Raw genomic sequence first — 21753 nt, forward strand, 5'->3', positions numbered from 1 at the left:
CGTATTGTAACCCCAGATTCTATTTGTATCGGTGCAGCTCTTTAACCGGTTCCCACCAGTTCGGGTAGGGTCAGGAGCCTGGAGGGGCTTGCACCCCTTTTATACTGGAATAGGGTCCACAGTAGGTGGGCATATTCTAAAAGCTTTTCAGTGATTCATGGCTAACAGAGAATGTTATCCAGCCTTAAAGGGCTGCACCTAGACTCAGAACCAGGGGTTACAACACGTAACCATAGTTATGTATGTGTAACTGATCATTTTTTGTTCTATGAAATAATTTGAATTAAAAAAGCAGACATTTGTTGATGGTTTTATCAAAGTACTTTATTTTATTGAAGTACTGAAGTACTTATTCAGTAAATGCAAATTTTACAAACAATACAGTTAAGAATGCCCCAAACTGTGAGAATCTAGGTCTTGGCAGAATCAGTGAACAAGTCCCATTAAAATAAAAAGGCAGAGAAGAAAAAAGTTCTGACATTCTTTACTTCATTAGAAGTACAGATACCTGTGTAAAAACAACTCAGTTAACTTCTTTACCTAAATAAAAAACTTTAACTTTATTTATAAAGCCCAACCCAATCCAGGGGACCCAAGGTGCTGAACAAAGTGTTAAGAACAACTAAAACACAATAAAACAGCTGTAGTAAAATGCAGAAATACAACATTTAAAAGGCAGTAAAATTAAATTCAATAATACTTTATTAATCCCAGAGGGAAATTGATTAAGATTAAGATTAAAAGATGAATAAAGCCATAAAACAAAAATGAGCACAACATTAAAAACATAGCTTTAGCTTTAAAAAAGTGCAGGCTCAGACTTAATGTTCTCAAGTACAAAAAGTAAAAAGAAAATCACATCAAAGAACACAAAATAACTTCTAAACTGGATTGAGTAGTTTATTTGAGCAACATAACAATCATACGTTTACACAGAAACGTTCACATCCGTGTGCTCAAAAGGAGTCGGCTGAAGCAAGTATGCATATGTGCACCTACCCCAGTCCTCAAAAGGCTCCACACACAAAAAATAAGTTTGTGCATCTGACCCATATGGGTGATGATATTAATATCAGCCTATCTACTATATACAGGATTTATACCTTTCTTTAATTCAGCTGAAATCTGCCATTTGGCATGAAGATTTGAAAATTAGAAATAAAACTATTTAATAGGCAAATGTACATCAGTTATAGCAGAAATCGATAAAGAAAACTTCATACTGGTACTACCTTAGTGGGACTTCTGACGCTGGGAGGAGGTAGCTAGTTTCTAATAGTCAAGGCAGTAGGAGCTGGTTGTAAGCCCTAGGCAGGCCATAATTTGTCTATTGGGCCATTCCCATCTGTACCGGGTCGGCCCGGGCCGGGTAGCATAGGTTGTTTACATATCTGGGTGGCCTGGTATTTTTCCGGGCCAACCAAGGCTCATTCTCAGCCCTCTTCTCGAGGGGGTCTGCTTCAGGCCGACCAGGGCCAACACACCCACTGCTGACAGCAAATGGGCCATTCCCATCTGTACCGGGTCGGCCCGGGCCGGGTAGCCCCAGTCGGCCCCAGCCTGGCCCGGTTGATTCCACACATCCTTGTCTTAAGCCCATGTGGGCTGATTCTACCCACCAATCAGAGGCTTGCTCTAATGGAAGGTGTGAATGGGCTGATTCTACCCACCAATCAGAGGCTTGCTCTAATGGAAGGTGTGAATTTGCTGTCAGCAGTGGGCGTGTTGGCCCTGGTCGGCCTGAAGCAGTACCCCTCGGGAAGAGGGCCGAGAATGAGCCTTGGTTGGCCCGGGAAAATTCCAGGCCACCCAGATATGTAAACAACCTACGCTACCCGGCCCGGGCCGACCCGGTACAGGTGGGAATGGGGCTAAACTCACACCTTCCATTAGAGCAAGCCTCTGATTGGTGGGTAGAATCAGCCCACATGGGCTTAAGACAGGGATGTGTGGAATCAGCCAGGCCAGGCTGGGGCTACCCGGCCCGGGCCGACCCGGTACAGATGGGAATGGCCCATATCAGTCATGGTAAATTTGTACTTTGATTTGACCAGTTCCACATGGGAGAATGCACATTTGCACAAATAAGTAGACCCAGTAAGTGCTGACAAGTTGAAATCCCATCTTCTGAAATGAGGACATTTTTCCTTAAGCAAAGGGTTCCAGAAGAGTCGGTTCACACTAGATGTTGCATTGGATTTTATTTCAATGTCATTTGTGAATTAATACCTCCTTTTTCCACAGCAAAGCATTCCAGGTTGAAAAGGGTTGTAGTTTTGGAGACCATCTCATCAATAAATAATTCCATTAAATGAGAAACACTAAAAGCTACCAACAGGTTCGATTAAGCACCTCTGTCAAGAGGCTTTGAATCTGGTGATGGTATTGTGCAGGGTCAAGCTGTTTGACAGCCTAGCTGCATCTGTAGCTCTGCTTGCATGTAACAAAGAAGGTCACACAGCTGGAGCCTGCTAAAAAGCAGTAGCAACTTGCTTTTAAACGTGTTGACAGAGCTGATCATGTTTGTTCAATCTTTAACTTTTTGTTCTGTGCTGAGCTCTTCGAACAGGCTGGTTAAGTCTGTAAGAGATGACAGATCCAAAAGCCACCGCTGACCCTTAATTTCCGGCAACAGCTCAGCTCAGTAAATCGCTAAATGGTGTGCTCTGCTCAACCAGCTAACATCTTTGTGCAGAAGATCTGTATGATGGACACTTTATTCCTCCAAGTATAATTGGAACAACCTGTGCAGAATTCTAGTTCACACAGAGGAAAACAATCGTCATAGGTAGCCTTAGTCACATTTATCTACTTCCGGACCATGGGTCCGCAGAACTAAGAAAAAAATCATAGATCTAAGAGCGCTGCAGTCCTGTGAAAAACGGGCAGCAGATCTGGGATCTCCCAGCAGCGGTGGAGTTCCTCAATGTATGGTTGTGAGGATGGCCCAGTAAACGTTGGCAATCTTAAAAAAGGGGCTGGAAGCAGTAGTGTCTGCAGGAGGGTAATGAACGCCAAGTCTGGATAAGGCCAACTGAACTGTCCGTTTCACAAAAGACAGACCAGGTCCTGTCTCCAACAGGGAGCCCTGCTCTGAAATGTGAGGAACGTTACTCAAACTCCAGTTCCTCAGCACAACTGGAGTCCCTGACCCTGAACAAGGAGTCAGAAGCAACAATGGAGACGGCTTCAACCTCCCCTACACCAGTGTCTGGAGGATGGTTTGGTCAGCGTGATCATCAGAAAAAGCAGGAGGGGGAGGTAAGGTGTCACCGGGCTGAAGGCTCAGGAGCAAAGACTAATGGGCTCAATACATGGGAGGCGACATCGCCTCTCCTCCATTCATTTTCAATGAGACATGCACGACAAAGCGATAATCGCGGGTCTCCCTCCTACTAAGCGAAACGCGAAAAACGCGCGTGTGAAATGTTGTGCTCGCGCACGTGTCGTGTACAGGCGACCCAGCGACGCGATCCCAGAAGGTTGAAATATTTTCAACTTTTCATCGCTGTCACTCGGACGAGGACCAATCAACGGAGGTTTCATTCACTGACCGATGAGCGGACACGATGCTCCGTACATCTCCGAGCAAAAATGAAGGAGAACTTGATACTTGCTGTGATGGATTTCCCAGAACTGTACAATATTCCTACCAAAGAAAATAGAGATAGTCACAAAAAGGCATGGGAAATTGTTGGCGACTATTATTAGTATATGCAGGCGCCTTGCTTGCACAGGCCTGCTGCCAGGCTGGAAGCAGACATCAGCCTCCACGACCATGGTCCCGTTCAACTTCACCGCCGCAGCTGGCACCTCTTTGCCCTGCGCCGTCTGTGCCAGAGAGAGTGAGAACATGACTCCTGAGATTTGCTCTGCGGGGAAGTCGTACAGTTTATGTTGAAGCTGAATGCTACGAGTGAAAAAGTCACACAGTATCTGACTAGCTTAACAGGTCCAGTGCTAGCAGTTTTAGCTTTCAAAGTAGGCTTAGTGAAAAGGGATTGCTTTACTATTTTCTGTCCTTTTAGCTCACTGACCTTTTTGTCTATTGGGGGGAACTGGGAGGGAAATCGGAACTGTAGTTTTTAAATACTTCATATATTTAGTCCAATTTGATCTTAGTTATGAATAATGTGACATTTTGCTCATGAAAAACACCATAGTTAATTAACCTTTTGGAATAACAGCTGTGTTCTGTGTGTACTCCCATGTGTCTGTTTAATGTCATTATTTGGCTAAATTGCTGTCCACAGAGGTCACAGGCAAAGGCTTCTGTCCTGTATGAACTCTCATGTGAAAGTTCAAATTTGTTTTTTGACTAAATCTTTGTCCACAGAGTTCACAAGGAAAAGGTTTCTGTCCTGTGTGGACTCTCATGTGAACATTTAAAGTTGACTTTCGGCTAAATCTTTGTCCACAGAGCTCGCAGGCAAAAGGCTTCTGTCCTGCGTGGAGTCTCATGTGAACGTTTAAAGATGTCTTTTGGCTAAATCTTTGTCCACAGAGCTCACAGGAAAACGGTTTCTGTCCTGTGTGGACTCTCATATGAACGTTTAAAGTTGTCTTTTGGTTAAATCTGTGTCCACAGAGCTCACAGGCAAAAGGCTTCTGTCCTGTGTGGACTCTCAAGTGAACGTTTAAAGTAGTCTTTTGGTTAAATCTTTGTCCACAGAGCTCACAAGCAAAAGGTTTTTGTCCTGTATGGATTCTAATGTGTCTGTTTAAAGCTGATTTATGGCTAAATCTTTGTCCACAGAGCTCACACGCAAAAGGTTTTTGTCCTGTGTGTACTCTGGTGTGACTGTTTAAATATGTCTTTTGGCTAAATCTTTGTCCACAGAACTCACAAGCAAAAGGCTTCTGTCCTGTGTGTACTACCATGTGCCCATTTAAATGTGTCTTTTGGCTAAAAATTTCTCCACAGAGCTCACAGGCAAAATGTTTCTTTCCTGTGTGGACTCTCATGTGACTTTTTAAACTTGCTATTCTGCTAAATAGTTTCCCACAGTCATCACAACTGAATGATTTTTGTTCCGTCTTGACTTCCCTGCATGTTTCCATGTGTTGCTTCACTTGAACACATTTCTTAATAACCAAACAGCCCGAAGACTCAGAAGACCTGCTCTCATTCCAGTCATGGTCTCCATCTACAGCTTCAGATCCAAAGTCTGACAGCTCAGAGACAACATTCACATCATCATCCTCTTCATCATCTCCACTAACTTCAGTCTCTGAAGAATCGGAAGTCTGTGTCCGAGGGTTCAGATTCGGGTTCTTGACCGTTTCTGTTCCTCTACCAATGCCTGCTGTCATCTGGTCAGCTGAGCTGCTGGTTGGAACATCACTGTCTTTCATTTGCTGCTGATGAAGATGTGAGAACATAGATTTCTCTTCATCATCATCATCATCCTCACCCTTTACAGAAACTACAGTGAATGGAAACTTTGTGGCAGCCGGCTCCTCCTTGAAATGGAGCTGCTCTTCCTCCAGACTGGTCCAGAGTTCCTCCTGCTCCTCCTTTATACAAACTATAGTGAATGGAAACCTTGTGGCATCAGTCTCCTCCTTGAAATGGGGCTGCCCTTCCTCCAGACTGGTCCAGAGTTCCTCCTGTTCCTCCTTTGTGTGGAGGTTTTCTGGGTCCTGATGGTCCATACCAGCACCCTGTTCTTTAACCAACACCATCTGCTGAATAGCTGTAGGAAACAAGGACACACAATGTGATTTACTGACTGCTGTAAATTTATATTTAAAATACCAGTTGTATTAAGAGATGCACCAATCCGATTATGTTATTATCAATGGATTGAAATCAGGTGTAAAAGATTGGATTTAAGCTTATGAAACAAACAACCGTTGAAATCCATTCTGTGATAAATTTTGAAAATTAGGGGACAATGGCTCAGTTTTTATATCGGCAAGTTCCTCTTCATTAATAGTCATTGTTGCATAGACGACAACACTGTAACATCACAGGCAGGCAGGGGATTCGAACAACATAAACCGTTAGGTAGTAGCAGAGCTAATATATTGCCTCAGCACAGCAAAAATCTGTGCATATTGGGTCTTTTCCTTGGTGGGAAAGACAGAACTGCATTAAACACTACAAATCTGATACGCCACCTTAAAAAGTAATTACTTTTTCATTGTCTTTCGGCTTTTCCCTTCAGGCATCGCCACTGGGAATCATCGGTCTCTATTTGGGCTGCAACGACAAATCAATAAAAATCGATGAAGAAATGCATTGCCAACGCATTTCTTCATCAATTCATTGTGTTGTGCAACTGTTTTTCGTGTCATGCAACATGTGTGCAGCTCATTTGTATGTGGTAGCAGAGCAGACCAAGGCAGATCAGAACGAGAGACATAATTTGCACGTGCGATGAAAAAAACTGTGATAAACTATTTTTAGACGTAGCATTTGTGCAACATCTTTTCAAGTTACTTTGTTTCCGCAAAACTTTATTGACCAAAGGTAAGTTGCTTGTTATTGTGTAAGGAAGATGCTTTTACTAGAGCACAATGTGCTAATCTAGGTGCTGTGGAGGGAAACCGAGAAACCAGCAAAGATACAAAGGCAGAAACGACCACAGTTTGGGTTCAAAAGTGCAATTATGGGCAGATTAGCTAACGCTAGCTGGTAGCAGGCTAACAAGTGGGGTTCCTAAAAAACACGATGGTCATGAAACTAAGAATATCTAAACTCTACAAGTGGATGAAAAGTCTCCATCATCCTGTTTATTCTTAGCTGTCGGCAGCGCTACGGAGCACAACCGCTGCAGTCAGGTTTCTGCTTCACATCTGCTCTGCTAAATACTGCTGCAGGATTATAGCAAGCCACTGTAGCATATATTTCACACACGCGTCAATCTCTGAACGTAATTCATACTGGATTATTGCTAACCTGTTCATAATAGATAAGTCACCGTTACATTTTTAGAAGTGGAAATAAAATGTTATCAGCATTTCAAGTAGCTTACTACTGAATGTGTTAATGAAATACATTAAATTTTACAGTTTAATTATGGATACGTTTTAGAACGTACCAATTTTTCCAGTTTTTTATTGCAATTTAAGTCTTTCAAGTCCAATGAATAGCTTGAAAGGGTTCCAAGTTAAATGGTGAACTGCCAGGGGTTAAAAAAAGGTAGGGTTACTCAAAACTGAAAAATAATGTACTTTTCAGAATTATACAAAAAGGCCTTTTTCAGGGAACACAGCTGTTCTGCAGCAATGGAGGTTGATCAAGCCTTGAAAGCTGGTGCTACTAATTCCCACAGGTAGTCCAACTTTTCTGGATTACTTACAACCCCCTCTGTCTGCATAAAAGCAGTGTTGGAACATACTGTGGTACCATACCCTCGTGAGCATCACTTGAACAGTATTGTACTCCAGGTAATAGTGTGTTGCTACAAAAATGACGAGAAAAAGGCAATTAACAATAGAAGAGAGACAGACCATCATAACACTTGAAAATGTAGGTCTTTCCTACAGAGAAATTGCAAAGAAAGTCAAGGTATCAGTAGTTTCCTTCACATCAAAAGGCACTCAGAAACTGGGGCAAACTCTGACAGGAAGAGGTCTGGCATACCCAAAGCCACAACTGCATCAGAGGACTAGTTTCTGAGCGTTAACAGCTTGTGTGATAGGTGACTCACAGGACAACAGCTTCAAGCACAGCTCAACAGTGGTCATAGTAAGCAAGTCTCACATTCTACTGTGCAGAGAAGAAGCGGCAGGTTTGACAGGGCGAGCTGCAGCGAGAAAGCCACTGGTATGACATCAGAATAAGAGAAAGAGGCTTGCCTGGGCCATGAAACACCGCCATTGGACTACTGAAGAGTGGAAGAAGGTATTACGGACTGATGAATCAAAATTTGAAATCTTTGGTTCAACACGCAAGATATTTGCACACCGTCGAGTAGGTGAATGGATGGTTGTACAGTGTTAGCCTGGCCTGCCAGACTCGTCCTCTGTTTAATTCTGCACAGAGAAAGTCTGGTAACTGACAGGCAGAGAGGCACTTGAGGGGCGGGACTAGGCAGCTCAAAAATGACCAATCAGAAAAAAGACGAAAATTCCGACTGTACCGCACTATGCAGTAGTTTTCTATTTGTAGTAAAAAAAATAGCATCTGGCAACGGCACAGACATCTTTTATTTTATTTTTTTTTAGAAGAAATGCTTTTAGCGATGTGGTTTTAAAGACATTTGAGTCATTTAGAACAGAGGAAAGAGTCGTAGCAAACTCCGCTGCCGTCTTCGTTGTTTATGAGAAACTGAGCGTCGCTGTGTGCGACGTCCGCGACGCTGTAGTTTTATAACTGTTGAAAAAATGGAGTCTGGCGACAGTGCAAACATCTTTGTTTAGAATTCCATCTTTCAGTTATTTTTAAAACACAGAAAAGGTTTAATTACCTGCAACGTTTCGTTTGCGGCTGCAGACTTCCTCAGGCTGACGCTGATGGTGGCGTCACTTCCTTCTCCGTTTATCCGCGGGCAGCAGAGGACGTTGTCGCCCTCTGCTGCCCGCTCTCCCCTCTCCAATGATGCAGTCCCATGCGCGGTCCAATGAGTAAACTCCATCGTCTCTGTTCATGGTCCCACATCCACGTCTCCTTATCTCGATAGCTTCTTTTATCCATCTTTTGTATTTTTGTTGTTCGGTGTTTATGATCCGTGTGCTGTCCCAGTCCATTACATGGTTTTCTCTTGTGCAGTGATCTGTTACGGCTGACTACTTTATTGTACTTTCTGCTTCTTCTTTTGTTGCTCTTGTGTGTTTTCGATTTGCCTCTTTCTCACACTCCTTTCTATGTTCTATTGTCCGTGTGTTGAGTTGGCGTCCGGGTTCTCCTATGTATGTTTTATTGCAGAGTTTGCATGGGATTTGGTAAACGACTCCACATTTAAGTCCAGCTGATATTTTATCTTTTGGGTGCACTAGTCTGTTTCTAACTGTTGTGTATGGTTTTGTTGGTGTGTTTATGTTGTGTTTTTTCATTGTTGCTCTTATTTTTTCTGTTATAGAATAGAATTCAACTTTATTGTCATTGCACATGTACAGGTACAGGGCAACGAAATGCAGTTTACATCCATCCAGAAAGTGCTTTAGCCGTGAAATAGATGTATTACAATATATATTAGCAATAATATAGATGTGTAAGTATATTACAGAAATGGATCCCTTACGTATGCTATAATGTACACGGTATGAAGTATGTTATGAATATTCTATGACTATAAGTATGTACAGGCTGTAGTTATTACCAGCAGTCCATGAGTTTAACGTGGGTCATATGTCAGGAGGCAGAGTTCAGGAGTCTGACAGCTGTGGGGAAGAAACTGTTCCGGTACCTGGTGGTCTTAGTCCGGAGGCTTCTGTAGCGCCTCCCAGAGGGCAGCAGGGTGATCAGTGCATGTGATGGGTGACTGTGGTCTCTGATGATTTTCCCTGCCCTTTTCAGACACCGCTTCCTGTAGATGTCCTTTATGGCAGGAAGTGGTGCTCCAGCGATGCGCTGGGCAGTTTTCCCGCCCCTCTGCAACGCCTTCCGGTCCGAGGCGGAGCAGTTCCCATACTAGACTGTTATACAGTTGGTCAGGGTGCTCTCGATGGTGCACCAGATGCCTTTGATGAATGGTAGGGTTATCACTGGTTGTGGTTCTTGTCAATAATAGATATTGGTCACTATCGGCGTCAGCCTGATGAGGTTTGCAGCCGCAAATGAAACGTTGCAGGTAATTAAACCTTTTCTGTGTTTTAAAAAGAACTGAAAGATGGAATTTGAAACTAAACACAGCAAGAACACACCAAAGATCTTTGTTTAGAAGAAAGGCTTTGAGCGCTTCTACTCGTTTGGTTTTAAAGACATGGTTAAATCATCTAGAAGAAAGGAAAGAGCTCCACTTCAGTCACCATGTTTATGACAAATTCGGCATTATGGTGTGTGATGCATGATACTCAGCGCTGATTGGCTCGGTCAGAATTCTCACGGGGGGTATTTGAATAGAGTTCCCAGACACTCTCTGTGCAGAATTAAACAGAGGAGGAGTCTGGCAGGCCAGGCTACCTGCCTGCAGAAGCACAAGGTTCCTCACAAGATGTGCCTTTTGTGACTTTAATAAAGAATCTTATTTGGTCTCATAAATTATTTCCTAACTTTACAAGTTATTTACAAGTTGGGGACTCTCCTCACATCAGTGCATGCAGCCGCAATGAGCAGCGCTCGTCACCTCCGTTTGGACAGGGGAGGGAGGTAGTTGGGTTAGAAAGCACAGTGACTACTGGAAACGGTTCCACGGCCTTCACCGGTCTCAGTCCCGCCCAGGCTAGGATAGGGAGACAGAGTTGCCATGGCGACGGCAGCATTCCACATTACTACTGAGGGGGAGTAATCACTTCAGCCTCACAGGCTCAAGGGCACCAGATTCAGATAAGAACTTGTTTTGGGGCCAGACAGAGATAATTTCCTCTCTGTCTTCAAGTTCTGTTGGTCTCCAACCCCTCTAGACCCAATAATGGTGTAAATTAATCTATTCCCAACCGTGCTGTCCCGTCAACACTATCCTTGAACGAATCCACCTTCTGAGCCAGAGCCTGAATCTCAGCCAAAGTTCCAAGCTTACGACTCATCTCGACAATTATATGAGTTTGTGTATTCACAGAGCGGTATAGTCCATCCCTGAGCTCCAGGATTGAGCCAATATTCCTCGAAAGCTCAATAATTTTCTAGTAAGCCAGGTAACCGCTCAGGCCAAACAGCAGGAATCCCGACACCAACACCACGAATATCCAGATGTCTTCCGAATCCTCTACAGACAGCTGAGAGAGCCAGATCAGGTTCCACTGTTTCCAGGAGTCCATGATATGCCCAGCTGGCTCTGTCCCAGAGGGGCATCCGGGAGCCCCTTCTCCCGTTCTCATCGTTGAAAAAATCTTGTCAATCGCGTTGAAAGACCAGCTGACCAGGTCCATTTTCAATAATTTCAAGGTTCCAGAAAAAATGCAGAAGCACCGTGCACCCAGAGACCGACAAAGAGCCTTGGGATAAGATAGGGAGGAGAGGAGGGAAAAAGTGTCTGTACTCTCCAAGAGCCGGAAGATGCAGCGACATAAGCTATGGTTTTAACCTTTAACAGCTTTCTTAAATTTCCAGGTTTCTGTTCTCCTGCAGCCCTTCGGGATCTCCTGATATAAAGGGCATTATAAATTAAATTCACCATTATTGTTATTATTATTACTACAATTATTACCACCAGTCCTTTCGACCACCTGCAGCAGGCAAGGAGGGATGAGTGTCTTGCCCAAGGACACAACGACTGTGAAAGACTGAGCCGGTCTCAGACCAGCAACATTGTAGTTACGGGGCGAGCGCTTCACTCCTCTCCCTCCATCGGGACGGGTAACGACTAAAGTAATGTGTTCACCGATTGATTAGATGGAGATTTCTGGTTTCAGGAGCCAATATTGATGTTTTCCTGTGTTTGGGCACACACAGGTATGTCTGCAGAGACCATCTGAACAGTGAAATACTGAATTAAAAATGAGGAAATATTGGTAGCTTGATGAGATGATTTGATATTGGTGTCGTGTATTTTACCTGAATCCACGCTGTCCAGATCCATCTGGAACAGGAGTTTGGTTTAGGTGAAGTACACACGATGGATCAGTCGCAGCTGAGCGGCGTTCCTGAAGCGGTAGCACGCTATATTTAGCCGTGTTTAGCTAACAGCTGCAATAGAAACAAAGCTGATTAAGATGCTCCTTCAGAAGGACGCAGGAGATTAAAGATCCAATGTTTTGATTCTGATCAGCTGAGGACAGATCCAGTCCAGGGAGAAAACGAGCAACTGCTGCTGTTTGATCCGGAAATTAGACTTGCTTCAAAATGTGCTACAGATATTGTTTTTGTATTTAGTGACTTATCAAGATATCGTTTTTCCACACTAGGACTCTTCTAGCTGAGAAGGTTGCTGTGAGTTTTTCATATAAACGAAATGGTAATTGACTTCTAGATAAAGATGCCTCCTCACTCACCAGTGAGCATCCAGGGTCCAGACATGGACCTTTTTCACACTTCCTGGGTGTTTAAACGGAAACACATCCGTCAGTGTGGTTACATGAGCACTGGTGAAGCTAGCTAGAAGATGTGTCTGTGAACCAAGGTCGTGCGTGCTTTGCAGAAGGTCAGCATCTGACTGACATCTATGTCGATCCAGGTCGATCTTATAATAATAAGCTGGGAGTCTTGATCCTAGTTTAGAAAACCGGCCCCTGATATAAAGCTCATTCTACTCCGGTACAGTAGCAGGGTATCTGCAGGTTTAAAGGAGCCAAAGTTAAGACTTTTTAAGACCTTCTTTAAGGCCACTTAGACCAAATTTAAGCTATTTTTTAAAATTAAATTTAAGCTTTAATTTCCAGCTATTGCCTGGAACCGGTGCTAACCACGTAGCAAACGTGGGATTAGCCATCCAGTTACCATTAATGTTGCACTTCCCCATGGCGCTAACTCCCACTAGCGTGCTAATCTAAAAGTAGTTCCGCTTACGCCAACATCGTACACAAAAAATGCTGAACACTAACTAGAAACTCACGAAAACTTTGTAGAAATAAAAGAATCGTGTTTATTGGGTCTTTGGTAATTTAAGACCTTTGGAAACTGTATTTAAGGATTATTTGTCATTTTTAAGGATTTTTAAGGCCTTAAATTTGGAAAAGCTAATTTAAGACTTTTTAAAGACCTGCAGATACCCTGAGTAGGTGGCAACACACCCCTTTTCATGTCAGCATTCTTCTGGTTAGCGACAAGAGCACTAAACAGAGGCTGGCGGGAGAGAAGCAGACAGAATTGAAACAGGAAATGCACAATGGCTGAAGGAATGAACAACAACGCTGCAGCACAGCTTACTTGGCATCTACTGTCCTGTTTTATGGTGTTACGCGTGTTGCTTTGCGATGGTCTTGTCAGAAGACCGCCTCTCATTCTCGTTTATTCCGGAACACGAGCGTCCTACCGGTTTAGATCGGCTGACCCGTTTACATGCAGGATATAATCGGATTGCTACCGCATTATATGGGTGCTTCAGCTCGATTAAAACCAGTCCGCCTTCAGAGAGACTAACACGTTTACATGCAATTAAAAAAAGGACGAGTCTTTTTAGGGCAATACTTCGGTTTTCTGATGTGCTTGTAAGCACACTTGGTGACAGGGAAAACAAATGTTATTGCAGCGATACTGCGGTGTGAAAGGCTTTTTGTCTTATGCTCTAAAGCAGCCCTACCTCCATTTGTTTCCGACACTCATCGATGCAAGACAAAACTGTCTAAGGGTGATCAAGCGTGAGGAGGGGCTCAGTTTTGTTAATTAAAGATGAAGTACTCATGTCTGCAGCAGACACCACGGTAAGGATTAAGTGCTGGGGCTAAGTGTTAGCCGTCTTAACTCAGTTGCAGTACAAAGTCACCCCAGGAGCATACATGTTCTGAACCACAAACAGCGGTTTGTGCAGCACAGGAATTGGAGAACCAGGAGCTAGAGAAGGCAAAGAAGGCGACAAGACTGGACCATGATGCTACGTTAGCACCCACTGGTAAGCTGTCCACAACAATCTCTGCTAAAATGTAAGCTCTGTATGTGTTCATGACAAGTAAACGGTGCAGAAGCTCGTTAGCTTAGAACTGCCACAAACGCTAAATTAAATTAGAGCGATGCTACGTTAACATTTATTGTTCAAACAATTTATGGTATTGACCCGAAAACAGGACAACCCGATTGAAAGATGACCCCCCTTTCCAAGACTAATCTTCAGGAAGGCCAAAAAAAAATCAGTTTTTAAATAAACTATTTTCATTGAAATTTTGAGAACTAATACTGAACAAAAATACTATTTTAATGCAAACCGTCAGAACTTTGCTGACAAATGAAATCAAAAGTCAAATGAGGCTTTTATTCAGACGCCCTCTGAATCGCTGTACTCACTCTCATGCTGCTGCGGTCCAGGTGTACCATCAGATCGCTACACCTGCTGACTCCTCCCAGAACGTCATCCTCACTGCCATCCATTTTCTCCTGTTGAGAACACACCGCCTGGCGCCCTCTGCTGTTACGGGCATGTAGTGGATAGACCTCGATTATAAGACGACCCCGCATTTTAAAATTATTTTCAATGAAAAAAACCTCGTCTTATATTCGAGTCGATACGGTAATTTTGATATTTATCACAGCCGTACAACATAATTACCATTCACGTTATTATATATTCAGTATCATACATGTGTATGTTGTTAGAACCTTATATTGTTTCAAAGTGAATTTTTTTATTGTAAGAACAAGAACATGGAAATGTTAGAACAATAATATCATGATGATGTAATGCAATATCGCTGTAATTTATTGAAATTGGGGGGCAGCTCTGCATTCCAGTATCATATTGCTGTATCTTACGTGGTTGTCAGTGTCCATTTTGAATTTTATAACGAGCAAATATAAAAGGCTTGTATGAAATCTGAACTAGTTAGAAAAAGAGATTCCCCGTCGATGATGCACTTGCAGTGTTTGTGAAAGAGAACTATTGAGGTGGTGGATACCTTGGTATACCTGGGTGTTCACCTCAACAGTGAACTGAACAGGCCCAACAACACAGATGCTCTGTATAAGAAGGGCCTAAGCCGCCTTCACCTCCTGAGGAGGCTGAGGTCCATCGGAGGTAATTCCCAGGTGCTAAAATCCTTTAATCATGCTGTTGTTGGCTCGGTTATCCGCTCTGCTGTGGTCTGCTGGGGTGCAGGCAGCTCTGACCGAGACGGAAAGAGACTGAAAAAACTAGCTCAGTTCTGGGCTGCCAACTAGATTAAGTTGAGGAGATGTGTGAAAGAAGGATGCTGGGGAAGATGACTTCCATCTTGGTCAACCCCACCCTCCCACCCACTGTATTCCACTGTGGAGACCATGGACAGCTCCTTCAGAGGCAGACTGAGACATCCCAACAGTAAAACAGAACGCTACTGTTGGGTAAAAACAGTATTGGATGCATGGAAATGATTTTGTCTGGGTACCATCTGGTGTTTTTAAATCAAACGAAGGTTCATTCCATGCTCATTAAATTTTGTTATTACATTGTGGCTCCGGCAGGGAGGTTGGACCTTGCTTTGCAGGTCTGCAGGACCTGTTATCACAAAGCTCCCTAGTGAAGTCCAGACGGAACTTTCTCCGTTATACCAAGCACCTGGGAAAGGTTTTCTTTCTGTGAAGGGGGTGGGTGTGTTTATCTTTAATGTGTGTGTGTGCTATGTAATTTTTCAATAAAACCTTTTGACAAGTGTCTGCTTGTCGAGAGACTGAACAGACAGCCCACTGGTGTGTATCTTCATTCTCTCCGATTTTGCAAAGTCTGGTTGTTGATTATTGGTGATTGATTATTGGTATAATCTAAAACCTGATATATCCAACCCCCTTGTGTGTGTTGGACTTTCTTTGAGGTAATGCTGGATTGACTAATAAAATTACCCAACAGCTACCGTAGGTCATTCATCCCCTCTGCAGTAAGAGTGTAGAACTCCTCGGTTTAACTGGTACTGGCTTGTGGCACCCTGCGCGGGAGCACGAGGACGTGCTTGTGGAAAGAGGGGGGGAGATGTGACAGTGTGAGTGTCCTGTCACAGTGTCCCGATTGATGACGCGCCCTGGCTTCATGGCCAATGAGATGCTCCTTTGGCTGACTGGTTAGAGCGTATGACTCTCACCTGGGAGTCTGGGGATCGAATCCTGCCCGGGCCCTCGTTTATCCACCTTGCCACATATGGTAACATTATACAATTATGGCTTTTAAACTTAACTTCTAATCACATTTTACATTTGTAGCGTTTGACGTGGAGTATTAGGCATGCATGCATCTGCAGTTAAACATCCGTCCTTTAGAGGGCGCTGTTTCAAAAGCGGTAGCAGCCTGAATCAGCAGCACATCAATTATGGAGCTGCAGCAGGTAAATCTGCAGCCCTGCCCAACATTATCACACGCGTAAGACCACCAAATATGACGTTTAAACTGTTGTCTTCCTGATCTGGAATAACACAACAGCTGTAACCAAGTTTCTAGATTATTAACACGCCTATGAATCTATTATTGAGTCATTTGGTCAAATAACCTGATATTGTGTGTGTGTGTGTGTGTGTGTGTTGCTACCGGCCAGCTGCTCTCCGTATGAAACCCCGTCACTGACCGTGGTGCAACGCAGCGTTTCTGTCGTAAAACCAGCTTAAAAATAACTTCAGGCGGTGAAAAACACCTTTAGACAACGACTCACAGCTCCAAGACCCGTGAACATCCCTTCTACGTTTAAATGAGTCGTTTCTCAACCTCCGACTAACGTTTAAAGCTGCATTTCGTCACGCTCACATCGTCAAAAAAATAAAATAGACGTTTAAATCCAACCAGAAAAATACGTACCAGCGGCTTTGTGCAGAATAAAAGTGGCGCAGGCGCAGTGTAGTCTTCTTCTTTGCGGATTTATGGTGACTAGCAAACAACTTTAGGTGCATTACCGCCACCTACTGTTGTGGACTGTGCACCGTCACATTAACTACCCCTTTCAGAGCTGCGGTTTTTTGATTGATATTCAACGAACGATGTGATCGGATCTGTGTGTATGTGTGCGCGCCTGTGCGCGTGTTTCTGTGGTTGTGAGAGACAAATACAGACAGACAGGGAGAGGGGAGACAGCATGCAGGAGACAGAAGTGTGTGTGTGTGTGTGTGCACCTATGTAACAGAATAAATAGAATTATTCCACTTGCCATAGGTGAGTGTGCTGAACTGCTTATGATTGGATGGTGGATCGGTTGCGTTTCACCTGTAGCACGGCTTACGTACAGGAGTTATGTCGGTTTGAGTTTCCCCCTCAAGATAACATTAGGATTTCCGTCTTCCACATTCGGAATATTGCTAAGATTAGAAGCATCCTTTCCAGGAGTGATGCTGAAAAACGAGCTCATGCATTTATTACATCAAGACTGGATTACTGTAATTCCTTACTATCAGGAAGTCCACAGAATGTAGTTAAAAGTCTTCAGCTTGTCCAAACTGCTGCAGCTAGAGTTCTGATGAGAATTAAAAAGAGAGATCATATCTCTCCTGTCTTAGCTTCCCTACACTGGCTGCCAGTTAGATTCAGAATAGATTTTAAGATCCTCAAAGGATTATTAGGAACACCACACTAATAGGGTGTTTGCCCCCGTTTCGCCTTCAGAACTGCCTTAATTCTATGTAGCGTTGATTCAACAAGGTTTGGAAGCGTTCTTTAGAAATGTTGGCCCATGTTGATAGGATAGCATTTTGCAGCTGATGGAGATATGTGGGATGCACATCCAGGGCACGAAGCTTTAGTTCCACCACATCCCAAAGATGCTCTATCGGGTTGAGATCTGGTGACTGTGGGGGCCGTTGTAGTACGGTGAACTCATCATCATGTTCAAGAAACCAGTTTGAAATGATTGGAGCTGTATGACATGGTGCATTATCCTGCTGGAAGTAGCATCAGAGGATGGGTACATGGTGGTCATGAAGGGATGGACATGGTCAGAAACAATGCTCAGGTAGCCCGTGGCATTTAAACCATGCCCAGTTGGCACTACGGGGACTGAAGTGTGCCAAGAAAACATCCCCCACACCATTATACCACCACCACCAGCCTGCACACAAGGCATGATGGATCCATGTTCTCATTCTGTTTACGTCAAATTCTGACTCTACCTCTGGAATGTCTCAACAGAAATGGAGACTCATCAGACCAGACATGTCATGTTCTGGGGCAAATGTCTAACCCAAGACATGCAGAATCAGGAGACGGACACAAATTGAAGGAAAAAATAAATATTTAAAATGAGGAACTAAAGGTGCACTGGAAGTACAGCGGGTGAAGAAACGGGAAGCAGCGTCTAGAGGGGAGAGTAGCAGAGGTGAGTTCTGGGATTTGTAGTCCAATAGAGGGAACCTGACGGAGGGACTTACAGTTCGTGAAGATCAGGAGAGCTGGGGAGGGGTGAGCCGGGGTAATAATCCAGGTGATGAACAGAGCGGTTGAGATGTGAGGGAATGTATCCGAGCCGGTGTGGGGTTGGAGAGGGAGCGAAGTGCGGTGGAGAGCGGGTCGGTCAAGTGGATGGATGGTGAACCAGGAAGCGAGCCGGTGAGAGATCCGTACAGAGTTGGGTGGAAGTCCTGAGATGAAGCCAACCTGAGGTGAGCGATCCAAACAAATCCAAAAGTTAATCGAGGTTAACACAATACACAAGAGTTCAAGATCTAGAGACGAGTTATATCGAAGGCTAGAGACTTCCAGTCAGTAGTAATCTTCCGGCGTCGAGTCACGTCCACCATCCTCCTAATAAGCAGGCCCGCTGATTAGCTGAATGAGGAACAGCTGCCGCTCACTCTCCTGAAACCAAAACACTCAAGAGATGGTGAGAAACGAGAAGAGTACTTACCCCGGCTCATAGGACAACATTTTTCCAGTCTTCAACCTTCCAGTTTTGGTGAGCTGGTGCAAACTGTAGCCTCTTTTTCCTATTTGTAGTGGAGATGAGTGGTACCCGGTGGGGTCTTCTGCTGTTGCAGCCCATCCGCCTCAAGGTTGTGGGTGTTGTGGCTTCACGAACGCTTTGCTGCATTCCTCAGTTGTAACGAGGGTTAAGGTCTTCTATCAGCTTGAATCAGTCGGCCCATTCTCCTCTGACCTCTAGCATCAACAAGGCATTTTGGCCCATGGGACTGCCGCATACGGGATGTTTCCTTTTCACACCATTCTTTGTAAACCATAGAAATGGTTGTGGGTGAAAATCCCAGTAACAGAGCAGACTGAAATACTCAGACCGGCCCGTCTGGCTCCAACAACCATGCCACGCTCAAAATTGCTTAAATCACCTTTCTTTCCCATTCTGACATTCAGTTTGGAGTTCAGGACGTTGTCTTGACCAGGACCACACCCCTACATGCATTGAAGCAACTGCCATGTGATTGGTTGATTAGATAATTGCATTAAGGAGAAGTTGAACAGGTGTTCTTATGTTTCAGGTGAGTGTATAAGCATGACGAGATGTGCGACATGGCCAAAATGACAGTGGTGGGAACCGCCTGTTTTGAGGCGTTGCTACATCCAATATGTCTATGATGAAAACTGATTGTTCAAAAATACCTTTTCCTGTCACTTTTCTTGCTGGAAGTCAGTAGTCGTGGTGCAGCAGAATTCCAAGCAATGTTGTCTTGGAGCAAAGAGTTCTGCATGAATGTTTCTTTGTCAAACCGACTGACAATGGTCTCGGTCAGTGAAGGGATACGAGTTCGAAAACTATCCAGCAGCATTTCCTTCTGTTGCAGCTCAGCAGTCGTCCTACATCCCCTTTAAGGTTTTGAATCCTTTTATTTACTTTAGAAGACATAAAGCCGTCATTGTGGGGCAGAAGGAGAGGGACCTTCTAAATAGCTTTAAGGTAGCAGAGCTTGCGCTTTAGCTGAGGTGCCTCTGTTGGATCCGAAAGATTTGTAGCCAAATAAAGCTCCGAGGAGTCAAATAATCCAAAAATCCATAGGAAACAAAGGTCCAACAAAATCCACTGAATCCAGAAATGGGTGATAGGAAAAAAACAGGATTTAAGAGGAATTAGAGCAAAGAAGTAGGAGCTGAAGTAAACACGCCTGCAGGCTTCTTATCTTTCCACACTGCAGACTAAAATTGAACAGAACACATTTAAGATAACCAAGTAAACCCCTTTCTAAAGAACCCACAACCTGTGCATGGAGAGTATTCAGTGTCTTTCTGAGTCAGAGGACTCCAAAGCGCTTTACATTACAGTGCAACATTCATCCATTCACATCCTGACGGGATGAGCTACAGCATGGCCGCAGGTGCCTGGGGCTGACAGGGGCTGGGCTTTCCAGGCGCAGGCGCCACCGGTCCCTCCGACCGCCACCAGCAGGTAAGGTGGGTTTGTGTCTTTCCCAAGGACAGAACAGCAGCTATGTCTGGCGGGAGCTGGGATTGAACCTGCAACCTTCTGATTGTTGGACAACCCGCTCTACCTCCTGAGCTGCAGCTACCCCAACAAGAAGGTAGAGCAAAGCTGTATTTGCAGCACTTTTTAAAAATGACCACATTGCTCCAGTTTCAGAGCGTACATTTACTGAGGACTGTGCAGCGATGAAATATCATGTTTTTATCTAGAACTTTGATAGCCTGCTTACAGATGTGGACAAAGTAGCTGGTACCCTTCAGTGAATAATGAGCTGAATATTGGTTGGAATGTAATAGCTACTTATAAATAGTATCCTAAATACACATTGGCGGTACAAGTATTCCTTAACTGACTGTAGCACACTGGTGGGCATTTCTCACCCAAAAGGACTATTTATGTTGCTAATATCACGTTTTAAAAGGGGTTACATATGTGTGTGCTTATACCCCCCACCCCCACCCCCAGGAAAAAAGGAAACGATGAGCCTCGGTAACCATCTGTGAAGGCTGAACGGAGGTGAGTCTCCTAAAGTCCTTGACAAAAAAAATCACGTGTTGATTTTGTTTGATTTGACGAACTTTAAGCTCAAAACTGCTGCAAGACGTTGAAGCAACAGTAGTCACATTCGCTGTAAGCACCACGCGCTTCTGTAGTAAACCGTTTTTGGCAAAGGCGCCTCAGCAACTGTGATTGGTCAATGATGCGTGACTGACACGCCACAACATGAGTTTGTGACCAGGATGAATCTCCCTCCTTTCTCCGATTGGCTCTCACAAAGAGTGACTGGAACCCAATAGAAGACTCCGCCCCCTCATCGAAACAAAAACTTTTCAGATCTATACGATTCATATTTAGCTTCAAAACAGGAGAGGTGTCACCTAGGTGACACATTTGCAGTTATGCCCAAAGAATGGCTGACAACTTCACACTTTGCTCTTGGACTGATCTTGGTTGGTTGACCAGAGCAGGGGAGGGTGACGATGGTCTTAAATTTCTTGCATCTGTGAACAATCTGACTCACTAGAGTGTAAATGCATTAGAGACGGTTTTGTAATCCATTTCTATCTGATGAGCATCAACAGCCCTTCTTTAGAGGTCTTCAGTAATATTTATTGGTCATGCCATGATACTCTTCCTTAAAGAGCAAGTCACCCCCTACAAGAAACTTACTTCACTCCCACTTCATGTTTGAAAAATGCAACAAATGCTGTTGCCTGGCAGACCGAGAGGGCGGAGCCACTAACAAAAACACACACACACAGGCTCCCAATGGCATTGTGACATCATAATGACCCAGTTTACATCATAGCATACCTCTTAGCCAATAGCGGTGGCAAATTTAAATTCAAATACAGTGCAGAGTTTTTACCTGACGACGGCGCAACACTGACCGTTTTAGGCAGAAAATTTAAATTTTAACTAAGATGCACTGAAGTGCCAAATTATTGACTACACGTGTCTGCAGCACGATTAGACACTCGTTTATTTGATTTGGGGGTGACTTGCTCTTTAACTCATTCACTCCCAATGACGACTAAAGTCGTCATGTGCATGTTTTTACTGTGTGGGTGTCGGACGAGCCCCCGCACCGTGAGAACAAACATCTCAGCTCTAAAGCTGATCTTCATCCGCGTACGTCACACGTCACGTGATCAGGAAGCAGAACATCCATGTGTTAGGAGATCGTTTTGGGCCGCTGCTGTAAAAAAAAGTGAGGCGCGAGCCAGAAAAGCTTCTGCCGAT

General features: G+C 44.1%; 1 protein-coding gene across 1 annotated transcript; it reads right to left on the bottom strand.

Annotated features, from left to right (window-relative positions):
- Nucleotides 1-309: 309 nt before the first annotated feature.
- On the bottom strand, nt 310-14924 carry LOC107393037 (zinc finger protein OZF). Its single transcript, XM_015971177.3, has 3 exons — nt 13985-14924; nt 11603-11734; nt 310-5696 (listed from the first exon to the last, which is right to left on the bottom strand). The coding sequence occupies exons 2-3, from the start codon at nt 11625-11627 to the stop codon at nt 4228-4230; spliced, it is 1494 nt and encodes a 497-aa protein (XP_015826663.3). The 5' UTR covers nt 11628-11734; nt 13985-14924; the 3' UTR covers nt 310-4227.
- Between the last annotated feature and the right edge of the window lie 6829 nt (nt 14925-21753).

The sequence above is a fragment of the Nothobranchius furzeri genome, chromosome 8, assembly GCF_043380555.1.
Source record: "Nothobranchius furzeri strain GRZ-AD chromosome 8, NfurGRZ-RIMD1, whole genome shotgun sequence".
Classification (NCBI taxonomy): domain Eukaryota; kingdom Metazoa; phylum Chordata; class Actinopteri; order Cyprinodontiformes; family Nothobranchiidae; genus Nothobranchius; species Nothobranchius furzeri.

What these genes read in the sequence shown, in the direction of transcription:
- LOC107393037 (XM_015971177.3), bottom strand. Translation starts at nt 11,627, where the DNA reads ATGGATCTGGACAGCGTGGATTCAG. An exon ending in TCTGGACAGCGTGGATTCAG is followed by an intron (nt 5,697 to 11,602) that starts GTAAAATACACG and finishes TGTTTCCTACAG; the next exon opens with CTATTCAGCAGATGGTGTTG.